Raw genomic sequence first — 13,171 nt, forward strand, 5'->3', positions numbered from 1 at the left:
CCTGACCTCACTGCTGACTGAATGGGCAAACATTCCCAGACACACTCCTTGTGGTCTTGTCGAAAGGCTTTCCAGAAGATTTGATTATATTAAAGCTACAAAGTAAACAAGGAGAAGTTTACTATAAATGCCATGGCTTTGGAATGGGATGTCCAACAACCTCATGGTCAGGTGCCCAACACTTTTGTCCGTAGAGTGTAGATACTCTGGTAGCAGAAAATTCATCAACATCCAAATTCAGGCACATCCAACAGAAAATAAAAGTCAAAATAAACCAAATTTTAAAAGGTGTGACCGCATAAAAAATAAAAACAAGCACATAGGTAAGTGGATAGGAGTCGATGGGTGAAGGGTTGAATACAGTAAGAGACAGAGGTTAATGTACCTGCTCTCTCACCAGCTGCTCAGTGTGGGTCAGACTGCGGTGGCATTTTTCACAAAAAGCTCGTAGCTGACTCCTCTGATGGAGGACTGACTCCTACAAGCACACAAGCAACAAGCAACATATGACCATTACAATAGATGTCAGATTGTCATTGTGCAGAGTAAATCTTTGAAACTCAACGCACTTCGTGGAGAAATTTGTACCTTTAAACTTGATGTTTCCCTTAAACTCGATGTGTTCAGCTTTTTTTTTTTTTATTTAATTTTAATAATAATTAATTTTAATATTACCAGCCACTTAACAGCCGAATTACTGAGCTCACTAAGAATGCAGTATTCCAAGTTTAAGCACAATTAAGAAGTATAAGAAAACAATACAAAAGTAAAAGTAAAGTGCAGGTTTTATTGTATTTTTATATTGATTTTTAACTGTTTTAATTGTATTTTAGTGTTTTTATATTATATCTGTGTTATTTTCAGTGTATAAGTGTCAAAAACAACCCCATTATTTTACATAAGGCTAAAATATATGCAGTTCCACTGGACCATGGAACACATTAACAGGTTTTCCATACTTCTTTATGGGAAAAAATACCTTGAAACTCAACACCTTTAAAACTTAATGCCACTCTCAGAACCAACTGATGTCGAGTTTCAAGGTACCACTTTATTACAATTAAAAAGCAGCAGTGACCAGATAAGTAAAATTGAGGAGTAACAGAGTTCATATGAGTGATTCGCGTGAAAACGCAGTAAATTATCAGGTAAATAAACACTAAATCGCTAAAACTGGTGAGATGCTAAGCCTCACGTTGTACACACGCTGCCATCTTGCCTCGATTCATTGAATATCAATCTTAATTCTACAGTGGGGTCAAAAAGTATTTAGTCAGCCACTGATTGTGCAGGTTCTCCTACTTAGAAAGATGAGAGAGGTCTGTAATTTTCATCATAGGTTCACTTCAACTATGAGAGACAAAATGAGAAAAAAAAATCCAGGAAATCACATTGTAGGATTTTTAAAGAATTTTTTTGTAAATTGTGGTGGAAAATAAGTATTTGGTCAATAACAAACAAGCAAGATTTCTGGCTCTCACAGACCTGTAACTTCTTCTTTTCTGTCCTCCACTCGTTACCTGTATTAATGGCACCTGTTTGACCTCGTTATCTGTATAAAAGACACCTGTCCACAGCCTCAAACAGTCAGACTCCAAACTCAACCAAAAAGCTGTCGAAGGACACCAGGAAGAAAATTGTAGACCTGCACCAGGCTGGGAAGAGTAAATCTACAATAGGCAAGCAGGTTGTGTGAATAAATCACCTGTGGGAGCAATTGTAAGACAATGGAAGACATACAAGACCATTGATAATCTCCCTTGGGGTCAAGATCTCATCCTGTGGGGTCAAAATGATCATGAGAACGGTGAGCAAAAATCCCAGAACTACACGGAGGGACCTGATGAATGACCTGCAGAGAGCTGGGACCAAAGTACAAAGGCTACCATCAGTAACACACTATGCCAAGAGGGACTCAAATCCTGCAGTGCCAGGCGTGTCCCTCTGCTTAAGCCAGTACATGTCCAGGCCCGTCTGAAGTTTGCCAGAGAGCATATGGATGATCCAGAAGAGGATTGGGAGAATATCATGTGGTCAGATGAAACCAAAATGGAACTTTTTGGTAAAAACTCAACTCGTCGTGTTTGGAGGAAGAAGAAGAACCCAAGAACACCATTGTCATTGCCAACAAAGGTTATGTTACAAAGTATTGAGTTGAACTTTTGTTATTGACCAAATACTTATTTTCCACCATAATTTACAAATAAATTCTTTAAAAATCCTACAATGTGATTTCCTGGATTTTTTTTCTCATTTTGTCTCTCATAGTTGAAGTGTACCTATGATTAAAATTACAGACCTCTCTCATCTTTCTAAGTAGGAGAACTTGCACAATCAGTGGCTGACTAAATACTTTTTGGCCCCACTGTATATGTAGAATTTCAGTGACTCAGTTGAAACATTCATTCATGCATATGTATATTTTATTTCAGTAGCTGAAGCCACTGAACACAGACATATGCACCCTTTATAGAATACCAGTTAAAAACAGGGCTTTACTTATTAATTTACATTCAATCACTATGTAAAACTATGTAACAGACTGTAACTGTTGGTCCATGGAGATGTGCAATACCAACACTACCTCCTGCACCACTGTGCCTCCTCTTTAGTTTAGCATGACGACTTAAAAAAAGGTATATTTTGCATGTGCTACCTAACAGATTGTAGAAGGTGAATATAGTAAGTACTGTAGGTTACTTACATGTTCAGCAATCTACTTACACTTCATTCCCTGTCTGCCTGTTTTTTAAATAGGAAACAACTACCTGGAAGAAACCCAGGTGGGCATAAGAAGAACATGCAAAATTCCTCAAAGACTATAATGAGTTTCTACAAACTATGCAGCCTTTTAAAAGTGACAATTGTGCAAATGACACAATGTAAGCAGCATTCAAACGAGTGCTGCATGTGCCAACTGTGCCTTACAACCATGGAGACTTTGTATCTCAGTGTGTTGTCATGAGTCAGTGCAGACAGGATATGTTCCAGTGTGTACAATTCACACATCACTGCGTAAATAGATTGATGACTGATGTTGATCTCCACCCTAGTTGAGGAGAGCCGAGACTGACACACATGCCCTCCGACGTGTGCAGTAGCCGACTGCATATTTTCACCTGCAATCGTTGTTCATGTAGATACGGTGGCCAATTAGTATCTGCTGCAGGCACTGGCAATTATGCCCGCCAGATGGTGCCCAGCCAACCAGTGGCAAAGCCGAGTTTCGAACCGAGGAGATCAGAAACTTGGTGCTGGTGTGCTAACGAAATATCCCTCTGCACCACCTGGGTGCAAACAGGGCAGGTTTTGGAAAATCTGGAGTTAGAGCTCGCCTTGGTTTTCTGTGCTGTTCATAACCAAAAAAAATTTCTCTTCATTGGCCCAGCAAGACTAATTAGTTTTATATTTTATTATATACAGTCCAGTGCAGACAACAAGTTAAATAAGAATAACTTAAATCTTAATGAAAAATGAATGTGGCCTATATGCATGAAAGAGAGAAGCAGAATTATGAGAATGAGGTTGCAGCGACTCTGGAGACAGTGATGTCGAGAGCACAATTAGGCTAAATAATAAAAACTAATGGAGGAGAGCAGCAGTCCTCTCTTTGATGTGGATGGATGAAAGCATTGTTAGTAGGAGAACTGTTAGTCACTTTTGTAAACCATTCTTTCATAATTATCAGCACGTGCTCCCGGCTCCAGGGACAAAGTGCAGTTTGAATCTCATTTCACACAAATGACTCATTTTAATCGGACAATTTCCCAATTTTCTGCTGAACTCATCTTGTTTTTCCCCCCACAAGCTTCTCTCACTCAGAATCGGTCTGGTTTTCGAGTCAAATGCCACTGACATTAGAATTGCAGATTGGGCCAAAGTCGCCGCCTGGGTCTCAAATTATAGCCATGCTGGCAGTTATTGATGGGGAGGTCGTAAAGTGAAAGTGCCCATTCTAACAGTGCTGCCCGAACTATCGGATTTTAATGTTGCTTCTTTACCTACAGCATTCTTAATGGCCATCAATATCTCAGTGTGGAAAGGTTAGGGGTCGGGAAATATGATTACTTCATGCAGCGCATGGAAACATGGCTTTAATAACAACGCCACATTAGAGATTAGCAAAGGAGCCTTCACACAGGAAGGTAGACATTACGCCCTGTATAATCAATCATTTGGACCCACTTTTTCTAATGTCTTATGATCAATTGCAGGCTTTTCTTTGTTATTAAAATCCACTGGACACCACCCAGCTCCTAGAAGAGCATCACCGCTGATATTTTAAATAGAATGCAGCAGAATTAAAGGACATTGTGCTTGTGATGGATCATATGGGAATTGCGTAGACAGTGAGTCACGGACACCTGAAGGGTTTGCTTAATTCATCACGCCGAACTCCGTCTGAATGTAAATATTAGCATTCTTATCCCTAAAGCAGATTGCAAGGAGTCAAAAAGTCAAAGCGTAGTGAAGTTGAGTTTAAGAGAGAATGTCAGGATGTCTAATGACTAACCCTTGAGGTTGCAGCCTCCCCAAAGTTGGTCAGGTTCCACAGAATACAGCAGCATACACATCGCAGCGCTTCGATGACCATCTGCAAGAGGCACACAGAGAAGAGCCTGTGAGTAGTTTGTGGTTTTTGCTGGCACACCTTATGCAGGTTAGATTATGGACCTGCTGTCGTTTGTGGTATTACCTTTACTGGAAGTCCTCCATGCTGCACTTCAACCACAAGGAGCTTTGAGACCAGATCACAAGTGCCCCATTGAGAGAGGTTTTGAGCACTGGGACAAAATTATATCACAGAGAGATATGAGTGAGATTTTAGGTCATAAAATGAACACTGTATGACTGTATAATGCAGCAAGGTTAATTTATTTAAATTTCATTAACTACTGATGCAAGCCAAGAAACATTACACAGCTCTCTTCCCATTTTCTTCTATTTGTGCATTTGTGTCACACTTATGTTTTAGATACACAGATACAGATGCAATGACTATGCCCCAGATGCCAAACACAGGCAATGAAATCTACCTAGTCTGGAAAGGGTTACAAGGCCATTGTAAAGGCTCTCGGACAACAACAAAACACAGTGAGAGCCATTATTTATAAATTAAAACAACCTACCAAAATTTTACCAAAAATGCATCAGCAACTCATACAGGAGTTTATTTATTTCATATTTATTTATTAGGATTTTGTGTCATGTTTTACACCCTTGGTTACATCCATGACAGGACAGGTAGTTACTGGTTACACAAGATTTATCAGTTTTTTAAATGTCAAACACAGTCTGAATCTTGTATCTTCAATTCACCTCACTTGCATGTCTTTGGACTGTGGGAGAAAAACAGAGCACCCAGAGGAAACCCACGCAGACACAGGCAGAAAATGCAAACTTCACACAGAAAGGACCCAGAACGCTCCACCTGGGCATCAAACCCTGGTCCTTCTTGCTGTGAGGCAACAATGCTGCCCTATACAGGAGTTTACAAGAATTCAAACAAACACCTGAAGAACTGCAGGCCTTACTTGGCAAAAATGGCATCCATAGGCGAGTAGCAGGTCTACTTCTTAAAGGTTTACCAGAAACAAAATTAAGGTTTTTACGTACATTTATTCAAAGCGCATTTACAATGTCAGATACTGGCTCGTCATCAATATTTCAAATCACTTCAAAGGAGTTCAATGGGGTAGAGCTGGTGGTCACTACAGATCCCCACACAAAACCTGTCTGTATAATTTGCTTAGTGCAAAGGGGGCCACCCAGTTGTTGTGAATTAAATTGCAAAGGGTTTCCACCAGACCAATGAAATGACTACTTATTGGAAAGGCCCAGTGACAAGTGAAGTTTGAAGATGAACTATTACCTAACCCTTAATCAGCTTAATCACTCTTACTTGTTGAAAGCAGTTAGTTTCTTTATAGTGGACAGAATTTCTTCATTCTTGTCTTCTTCCTTTTTAAAAAACCCCTCCTAAAGACAAAAAATGAAATTGTAATTACATTACACCACATTTACAGTCTTATGCAGCTGTATCTTATCCCCACCCAAAAAAACATTTAACAAATAAATATAACTAAGAAGTACATTGAAAATGTCTTCAGAATATGCTGCTTATTATTTCAGTGGCCTTTCATGTTCAGTAGTTGTCACACTATGAAATATGATTCAAAAATATTATGTTTAATTTTATATGACAAACTGTGATGTTATGTGTACTCTGTGGCAAATTATATGATTAGATTCATTAACAACAGACTTGCAAATATATTATCAATCAATAATAATAAATACATCAATCAATCACAAACTTAACTTCGGCATAATGGTGGCCTAAAGAACTTATGATTTAAAAGGTAAGAAAGAAAAGTTTTGCACATCATGTAATGCCATACAATTCCATAAAAAGGAACTTTTCCCATCCCATCTTTTCTCATCTCAATGGTCAGGTTAATCTGTGTGTACTGGTATGAATGAATGAGGATGATTATGGTATTTTAAATAATTGCTTGAAATATACGGTATAATGCTTAAATAATTGGGTGAAAGTTCACCTTTCAACCCAACAATAACCCAAATAGTGTCTTCGAGACCGGTTTCTGAATGCCCCATTACAAAATATTGAACAGGGACTGTAAGAGATTTTAGTTTTCATTGACCAATTGTTTTTGTAAACTCTAGAAACATGTTTTTACTCTGTCATTATAGGTGATTAAGTGTAGATTGCTGGGTAAAAACCACAATTATATCCATTTAAAATTAGATCAACAACACAAAGTGTGCAAAAAGTCAAGGGTCTAAATGGATGTCTATAATTAGCCTGTGCTGATTAAAATTATCCAGACACCAGGGCTCAAAGACATGTTCATACCGCCTACATTAGGGTTGCCTGGTTTGCTTTAAAAAAAACTGCTTAGTGGAAACAGAATATTTAAATATCAAATATTATATCCAAATAGTCAAATATTAAAATACAACCCAAATTCAGAGAAAAGTTTGGACAGTATGGAAAATGCAAATAAAAAAAAAACTGCTGACAGTATAAACCCAAGATATTTTTATCGTAGATATTTGGGTTGTATTTATTTTGCTAAATGTATTAATGAATTGAGCAAAAATATGCAAACTGTGAATGTATAACTTTGTTTTAAATTTTAAGGAAAAAAGTCAACTTAAATGAAACCAATACATGCTCTAATACAGAGGAGAACATGCTTATTTCTCAGAGCAACAAGACAAACAATAACATGTAATGAATTGCACATCCAATATCTTTACTCTCTTCCCTTTAAATATGCATGAGTGACAAACTCACGGCAGATTGCCAAGACCATGCAATGTAAACTGCATAATTAGGTTTATGCACCAGTTTTCAAGCAAGTTTTAATTGCAGGTTTTAACTGAAACAAATTTGCCCAATTTTGACTTGCACAACTAGTTGCATATTACAACCAGCAAGCATTTTATTAGATAGTTTAAACTGTATTGAACAGTTTTGATAAAACATTTGTATTTTACGTTTTATCTTATAAACTGCATTACAAAACATTTCAAAAAGTTGGGACAGGAGCATGTTTACCACTGTGCTACATGAAATTTTCAAGGCTTAATAACCAATTGCGGAACAAAGACCCAATTGATCCATGTTTTAAAAGCTGATTTTAAGCATTTGCTGTCATGTAGATCTTTAGCTGGGTGACTAAATGGCCCTTGTGTTTTTTGCTTTACAAGACGCCACATGTCTTTAATAGGAGACAGATAGGAACTGTCTCTAGACTAATCTAGAACCCACACTTTTTTTTTCTATTTATTTATGCATTTTCTCCCTTTTTCTCCTGATTTAGTGTAGTCAATTTGTCTCCCGCTGCTGGGGATCCCAATTGCATTTGAGGAGGGTATATTGTTCCAACACGTGTGCGCAGTCCTTGCGAACCCCTTCTTTTACACCCGTGCTTTGGTGGATTTGCACATGAGGCTCATCTAATTTCTACACAGATGCCTCGGTCTGCTAACCAGGGTTCCTGCACAGCATTTGAAGACCCCACCCACTTAGTTCGGTCATTTCCCACCCAGCAGTTGTCAATTTTTGTCAGCTGCAGGCACTGCCAATTATGCCTGCTAGATGGCGCCCAGCCAACCAGTAGCAGAGCCGAGATTCGAACCGGGGTGTTCAGAACCTCGGTGTTGGTGTGCTAGTGAAATATCCCGTTGCGCCATTTATCAGAACCCACACTTTTTGATAAATGCTGCCATGCTGCCCTTGACTTTAGAACTTGCCAATATTGATGCTTTTCTTTTTTGGCCCAAACAGCAAGGTCTATTATGACATTGGGAATACTGACTTCTCTAATGCAACTAGTAAAATACCAAAAAGCCTTGCAATGGCTTGATGAAGAGCATTTTCTTTAAGCTGTTGAAGCACTTTTGACAAATGTTGAGCCTTGATCCATTCTAGGACCACGCCTTTTTTAATATTCTTATTATACCCAAGCATGACTGCACAACTTTTTTAAGATGGAATTTGAATTTGTACTGCAGGCAGTAAGTTCAGAATGGGTGTATATGTACTAAAACAAAGACTTAATAAGGTAGATGGTCGACTTAATAAGGTAGAACATGTCTTGGTGTTTTTTTCAAAAACAGGTCAAAATAGATCCACAAAATTACTGCTTATGTTTTTATTTTACATACTGTACCAACATTTCTGGAATTGCGATGTGTAATACATCTACCCCGTAGTGTTTCAAGACAACACTAAATTATTTTAATGTTTAAAAAGATCCAGGCCTGCTGTGCACAGACCTGTCTAAGTCCAGCTTGCATTACTCACACTTATTGCCTCTTCAAAGCAGGAACTCAGTGTATGTGTCCAGCTCTGGACGAGTTTGTCTATGGCAGAAGCTGCCAGGTTTTGCCAGCATGAGTCATTGCCACAGAAGGTCTGGTATGAGCGAGCAGCTGTTTCCAGTAGCTCTGAATCTGTGTGTGTATTCACAGCAGCCATCAGACCAGTCAGCAATGCCTGCACAGACTAACAACACACAACACATTGACACACTCACCAGCAATGGGTCCTCAATAACTCTTCCACACTTATAAACCATTAAACATAAAAGAACTAAACTGGAATCATCAACAATATGATATGCTAAAGCTGGTGACTACTGTTTAACTGTGTTGTATGTTTTTACTGGACTCCAGTGGATTTAGCAACACTGGTAAAAGACTAAAAAGACTAACCTCAGTAAATTCTTCTCCACAGGTGTCCATTTGAAAGTAGTGAGGTATTTTTAGAAAGGAGGTAAGTTTTTCAGCATCAGCAGAGTACTGAAAGTACACAGTCAGATCAAATGATCAGAACACATGAAGTAAAAACAGTAAAATAAAATACACAAATAAATACACTATGTCAAAAGTATTTGGACTCCTGATCATGAGCTTGTTGGAAATCCCAATTCAAAAACAAATGGTATTAACCCTTTAATGGTCTGCTTAGACATTTGGTTGATCTAGTATAAATATTTGGGTAAAAATAAGCTGTATTATTAATTATATTAAATAATCTTGTTTGGGCCGTATCTACTTATTGGTTGCCATGTGTTAAACCCAAAAATATTGGTAGATGGTTTTAGGAAAACAATCATCCATGAAAAGTTGCATTATTTTGTGATCATCTAAACTGTTTGGTAGAGGCTTATTAAAAAAGGTGTGCATTAATAAGAAAATATTAATTGTTTGTTGTTAGTACAGTCCCAAGAAACTAAGAAATGCAAAGAAATAATTTTTTACATTATTTTCTTGGTGAGACCATTAAAGAGTTAAAATAGAGTGTCCTCTATGTGATTTTTTCAGCAATAACAACAGCCATTCTTCTAAGAACGCTTCTCACAAAAGGTGTCCCAAATAATTGTATCCATGTAGTGCATTTCATTCTGTTCCTTACCTTAGATAACAGTTCAGGTAGCACCTTTAGGAAATGTTCAGTTAGTTTTGCACATTCATCACTCTGCAGCTTCTTCTCTTTAGAACTGATCACCTTAAATACATGATCAATACACATGATCAGATTTATCCACAGAACACTATACACACACACCTGGGTTGAAGTAAATTCCATTTACGGGACAGTGGTGGCCTAGTGGGTAGAGCTTTGGGTTATTACCCAAGAGTTCGAATCCTGGATCTGCCATGTTGCCACTGTTGGGCCCTTGAGCAAGGCCCTTAACCCTCTCTGCTCCAGGGGCGCCATACAATGGCTGACCCTGCGCTCTGACCCCAGCTTCCAAACAAGCTGGGATATGCAAAGAAAGAATTTCGTTGTACTGTACATCTGTATATGTACAGTGCCTTGCAAAAGTATTCAGCCCCCTTGAACTTTTCAACCTTTTGCCACATTTCAGGCTTTAAACATAAAGATATGAAATTGTAATTTTTTGTGAAGAATCAATAACAAGTGCGACACAATTGTGAAGTGGAACGAAATTTATTGGATATTTTAAAATTTTTTTAGAAATAAAAACCTGAAAAGTGGGGCGTGCAATATTATTCAGCCCCTTTACTTTCAGTGCAGCAAACTCACTCCAGAAGTTCAGTGAGGATCTCTGAATGATCCAATGTTGACCTAAATGACTGATGGTGATAAATAGAATCCACCTGTGTGTAATCAAGTCTCTGTATAAATGCACCTGCTCTGTGACAGTCTCAGAGTTCTGTTTAAAGCGCAGAGAGCATCATGAAGACCAAGGAACACACCAGGCAGGTCCGAGATACTGTTGTGGAGAAGTTTAAAGCCGGATTTGGATACAAAAAGATTTCCCAAGCTTTAAACATCTCAAGGAGCACTGTGCAAGCGATCATATTGAAATGAAGGGAGTATCAGACCACTGCAAATCTACCAAGACCCGGCCGTCCCTCTAAACTTTCAGCTCAAACAAGGAGAAGACTGATCAGAGATGCAGCCAAGAGGCCCATGATCACTCTGAATGAACTGCAGAGATCTACAGCTGAGGTGGGAGAATCTGTCCATAGGACACAATCAGTCGTACACTGCACAAATCTGGCCTTTATGGAAGAGTGGCAAGAAGAAAGCCATTTCTCAAAGATATCTATAAAAAAGTCACCTGGGAGACACACCAAGCATGTGGAAGAAGGTGCTCTGGTCAGATGAAACCAAAATCGAACTTTTTGGCCACAATGCAAAACGTTATGTTTGGCGTAAAAGCAACACAGCTCATCACCCTGAACACACCATCCCCACTGTCAAACATGGTGGTGGCAGCATCATGGTTTGGGCCTGCTTTTCTTCAGCAGGGACAGGGAAGATGGTTAAAATTGATGGGAAGATGGATGGAGCCAAATACAGGACCATTCTGGAAGAAAACCTGTTGCAGTCTGCAAAAGACCTGAGACTGGGACGGAGATTTATCTTCCAACAAGACAATGATCCAAAACATAAAGCAAAATCTACAATGGAATGGTTCACAAATAAACTTATCCAGGTGTTAAAATGGCCAAGTCAAAGTCCAGACCTGAATCCCATCGAGAATCTGTGGAAAGAGCTGATAACTGCTGTTCACAAACGCTCTCCATCCAACCTCACTGAGCTCGAGCTGTTTTGCAAGGAAGAATGGGCAAAAATTTCAGTATCTCGATGTGCAAAACTAATAGAGACATACCCCAAGCGACTTGCAGCTGTAATCGCAGCAAAAGGTGGCGCTACAAAGTATTAACGCAAGGGGGCTGAATAATATTGCACGCCCCACTTTTCAGGTTTTATTTCTAAAAAAAGTTTAAAATATCCAATAAATTTCGTTCCACTTCACGATTGTGTCCCACTTGTTGTTGATTCTTCACAAAAAATTACAATTTCATATCTTTATGTTTAAAGCCTGAAATGTGGCAAAAGGTTGAAAAGTTCAAGGGGGCTGAATACTTTTGCAAGGCACTGTATATATAACAAATAAAGGCGTTCTATTCTATTCTACATGTTTGACACTGTATACAAGGGGTTTGGACGTGTTCGGTTCTGATCTGTGACCACCAGGGTTCTCTATGTGTAATCTGGTGTCCACTCAACTTTCAAAAACAGGAAGCAGATGGATTGCCTACTCTAAATTGGCCCCGGGTATATGCGAGTACGTAAGATTGTGATGCCCTGTGATAAACTAGCACTGTTAAGCGTTCTTTCTTGTTGCCAGTGTTTCTAGGTAGTTCAGCAACACTGAACTGTATGACGCAGGTCATTACAATAAATAGATACATACACAATCATTTAAAGCTATAATTTAACATTGCAAGTCATTGAGAATGATTAATTAAAGTGCACATCAGATATTAGATTTAAGAATGCAGTTTACATTATGCTAGGCTGGAGGATACAGCGCTTTTAACTCAAGGCTGACTTTGAAAAATGGAAAAATTTATACAATTTTTGGATAAACTACTTCTTTAATAACACAAGGGCTCAGGCTTTATAAGTATAAATTCAAATTAAACAAAAAAAACCTGGTACAAAGTTGACCAGTTAAAGCCTGAAGCATTTAAATGAAGGAAAGCGAGAGCTAACCTTCTTCCCTGTGCTTCTTCCTGCTAGTGGTGGTCCCTCAGCAGCCTGTCTCACTGACGCCAATAGAATTTCAATCACCAGATCTTCTTCAGCACTGCTCAAACCTGAGCATATATATACAAACAACACTATCACACATCAGGTAAAACAGGGAAAGGATGTAGCACAAGCTGGGCTCAGTGCAGAACTGAGGTGAGAAGTACTTGCCTTGCTCTGGTGAAGCAGGGTGCATTGTGAGCAGAGAGGTAAGAGAGGGCCAGTCCTTTAGCAGAGCACCCCCACAGTCCCACAGACTGTCCACCAGATAGAGTACATGCTGGTGCAGCTGTATGACAAAGCGGAAGCGATTATGAACAAAATATGTCAATCTGTGTGTTATATGCTCTTCTAAAATCATACTTCTAAAATGTTACATTTAAATTCACTTATCTTACAGGCAATATTTGTTCTTATTCAAGACTGCAAACATTATCACTAGGGCCCTACTAAATTCAAGGGAAAATGTGCTTAATTTTATGGACCTCATTTTTCAAAAATCACAAATTTCACTGATTTGTAATGAAAAGTGCTGGCAGTCATTAAATAACACTCCTGAATTAA

At 38.6% G+C, this 13,171-nt stretch overlaps 1 protein-coding gene across 2 annotated transcripts in view; it reads right to left on the reverse strand.

Moving 5' to 3' along the window:
- si:ch211-269e2.1 (cohesin subunit SA-2) overlaps nt 1-13,171 on the reverse strand; it is a 51,889-nt gene that overhangs the window by 17,132 nt on the left and 21,586 nt on the right. For both annotated transcript variants that reach the window (XM_063006179.1, XM_063006178.1), the window contains exons 15-23: nt 12,779-12,896; nt 12,572-12,675; nt 9,950-10,042; nt 9,247-9,333; nt 8,837-9,037; nt 5,903-5,979; nt 4,697-4,784; nt 4,514-4,594; nt 386-478 (exon numbers count right to left, since the gene is read on the reverse strand). In XM_063006179.1, the coding sequence (XP_062862249.1) occupies nt 386-478; nt 4,514-4,594; nt 4,697-4,784; nt 5,903-5,979; nt 8,837-9,037; nt 9,247-9,333; nt 9,950-10,042; nt 12,572-12,675; nt 12,779-12,896 (942 nt within the window). The remainder of the gene's footprint in view (nt 1-385; nt 479-4,513; nt 4,595-4,696; nt 4,785-5,902; nt 5,980-8,836; nt 9,038-9,246; nt 9,334-9,949; nt 10,043-12,571; nt 12,676-12,778; nt 12,897-13,171) is intronic.

This window comes from Trichomycterus rosablanca, chromosome 12, assembly GCF_030014385.1.
Source record: "Trichomycterus rosablanca isolate fTriRos1 chromosome 12, fTriRos1.hap1, whole genome shotgun sequence".
NCBI lineage: Eukaryota > Metazoa > Chordata > Actinopteri > Siluriformes > Trichomycteridae > Trichomycterus > Trichomycterus rosablanca.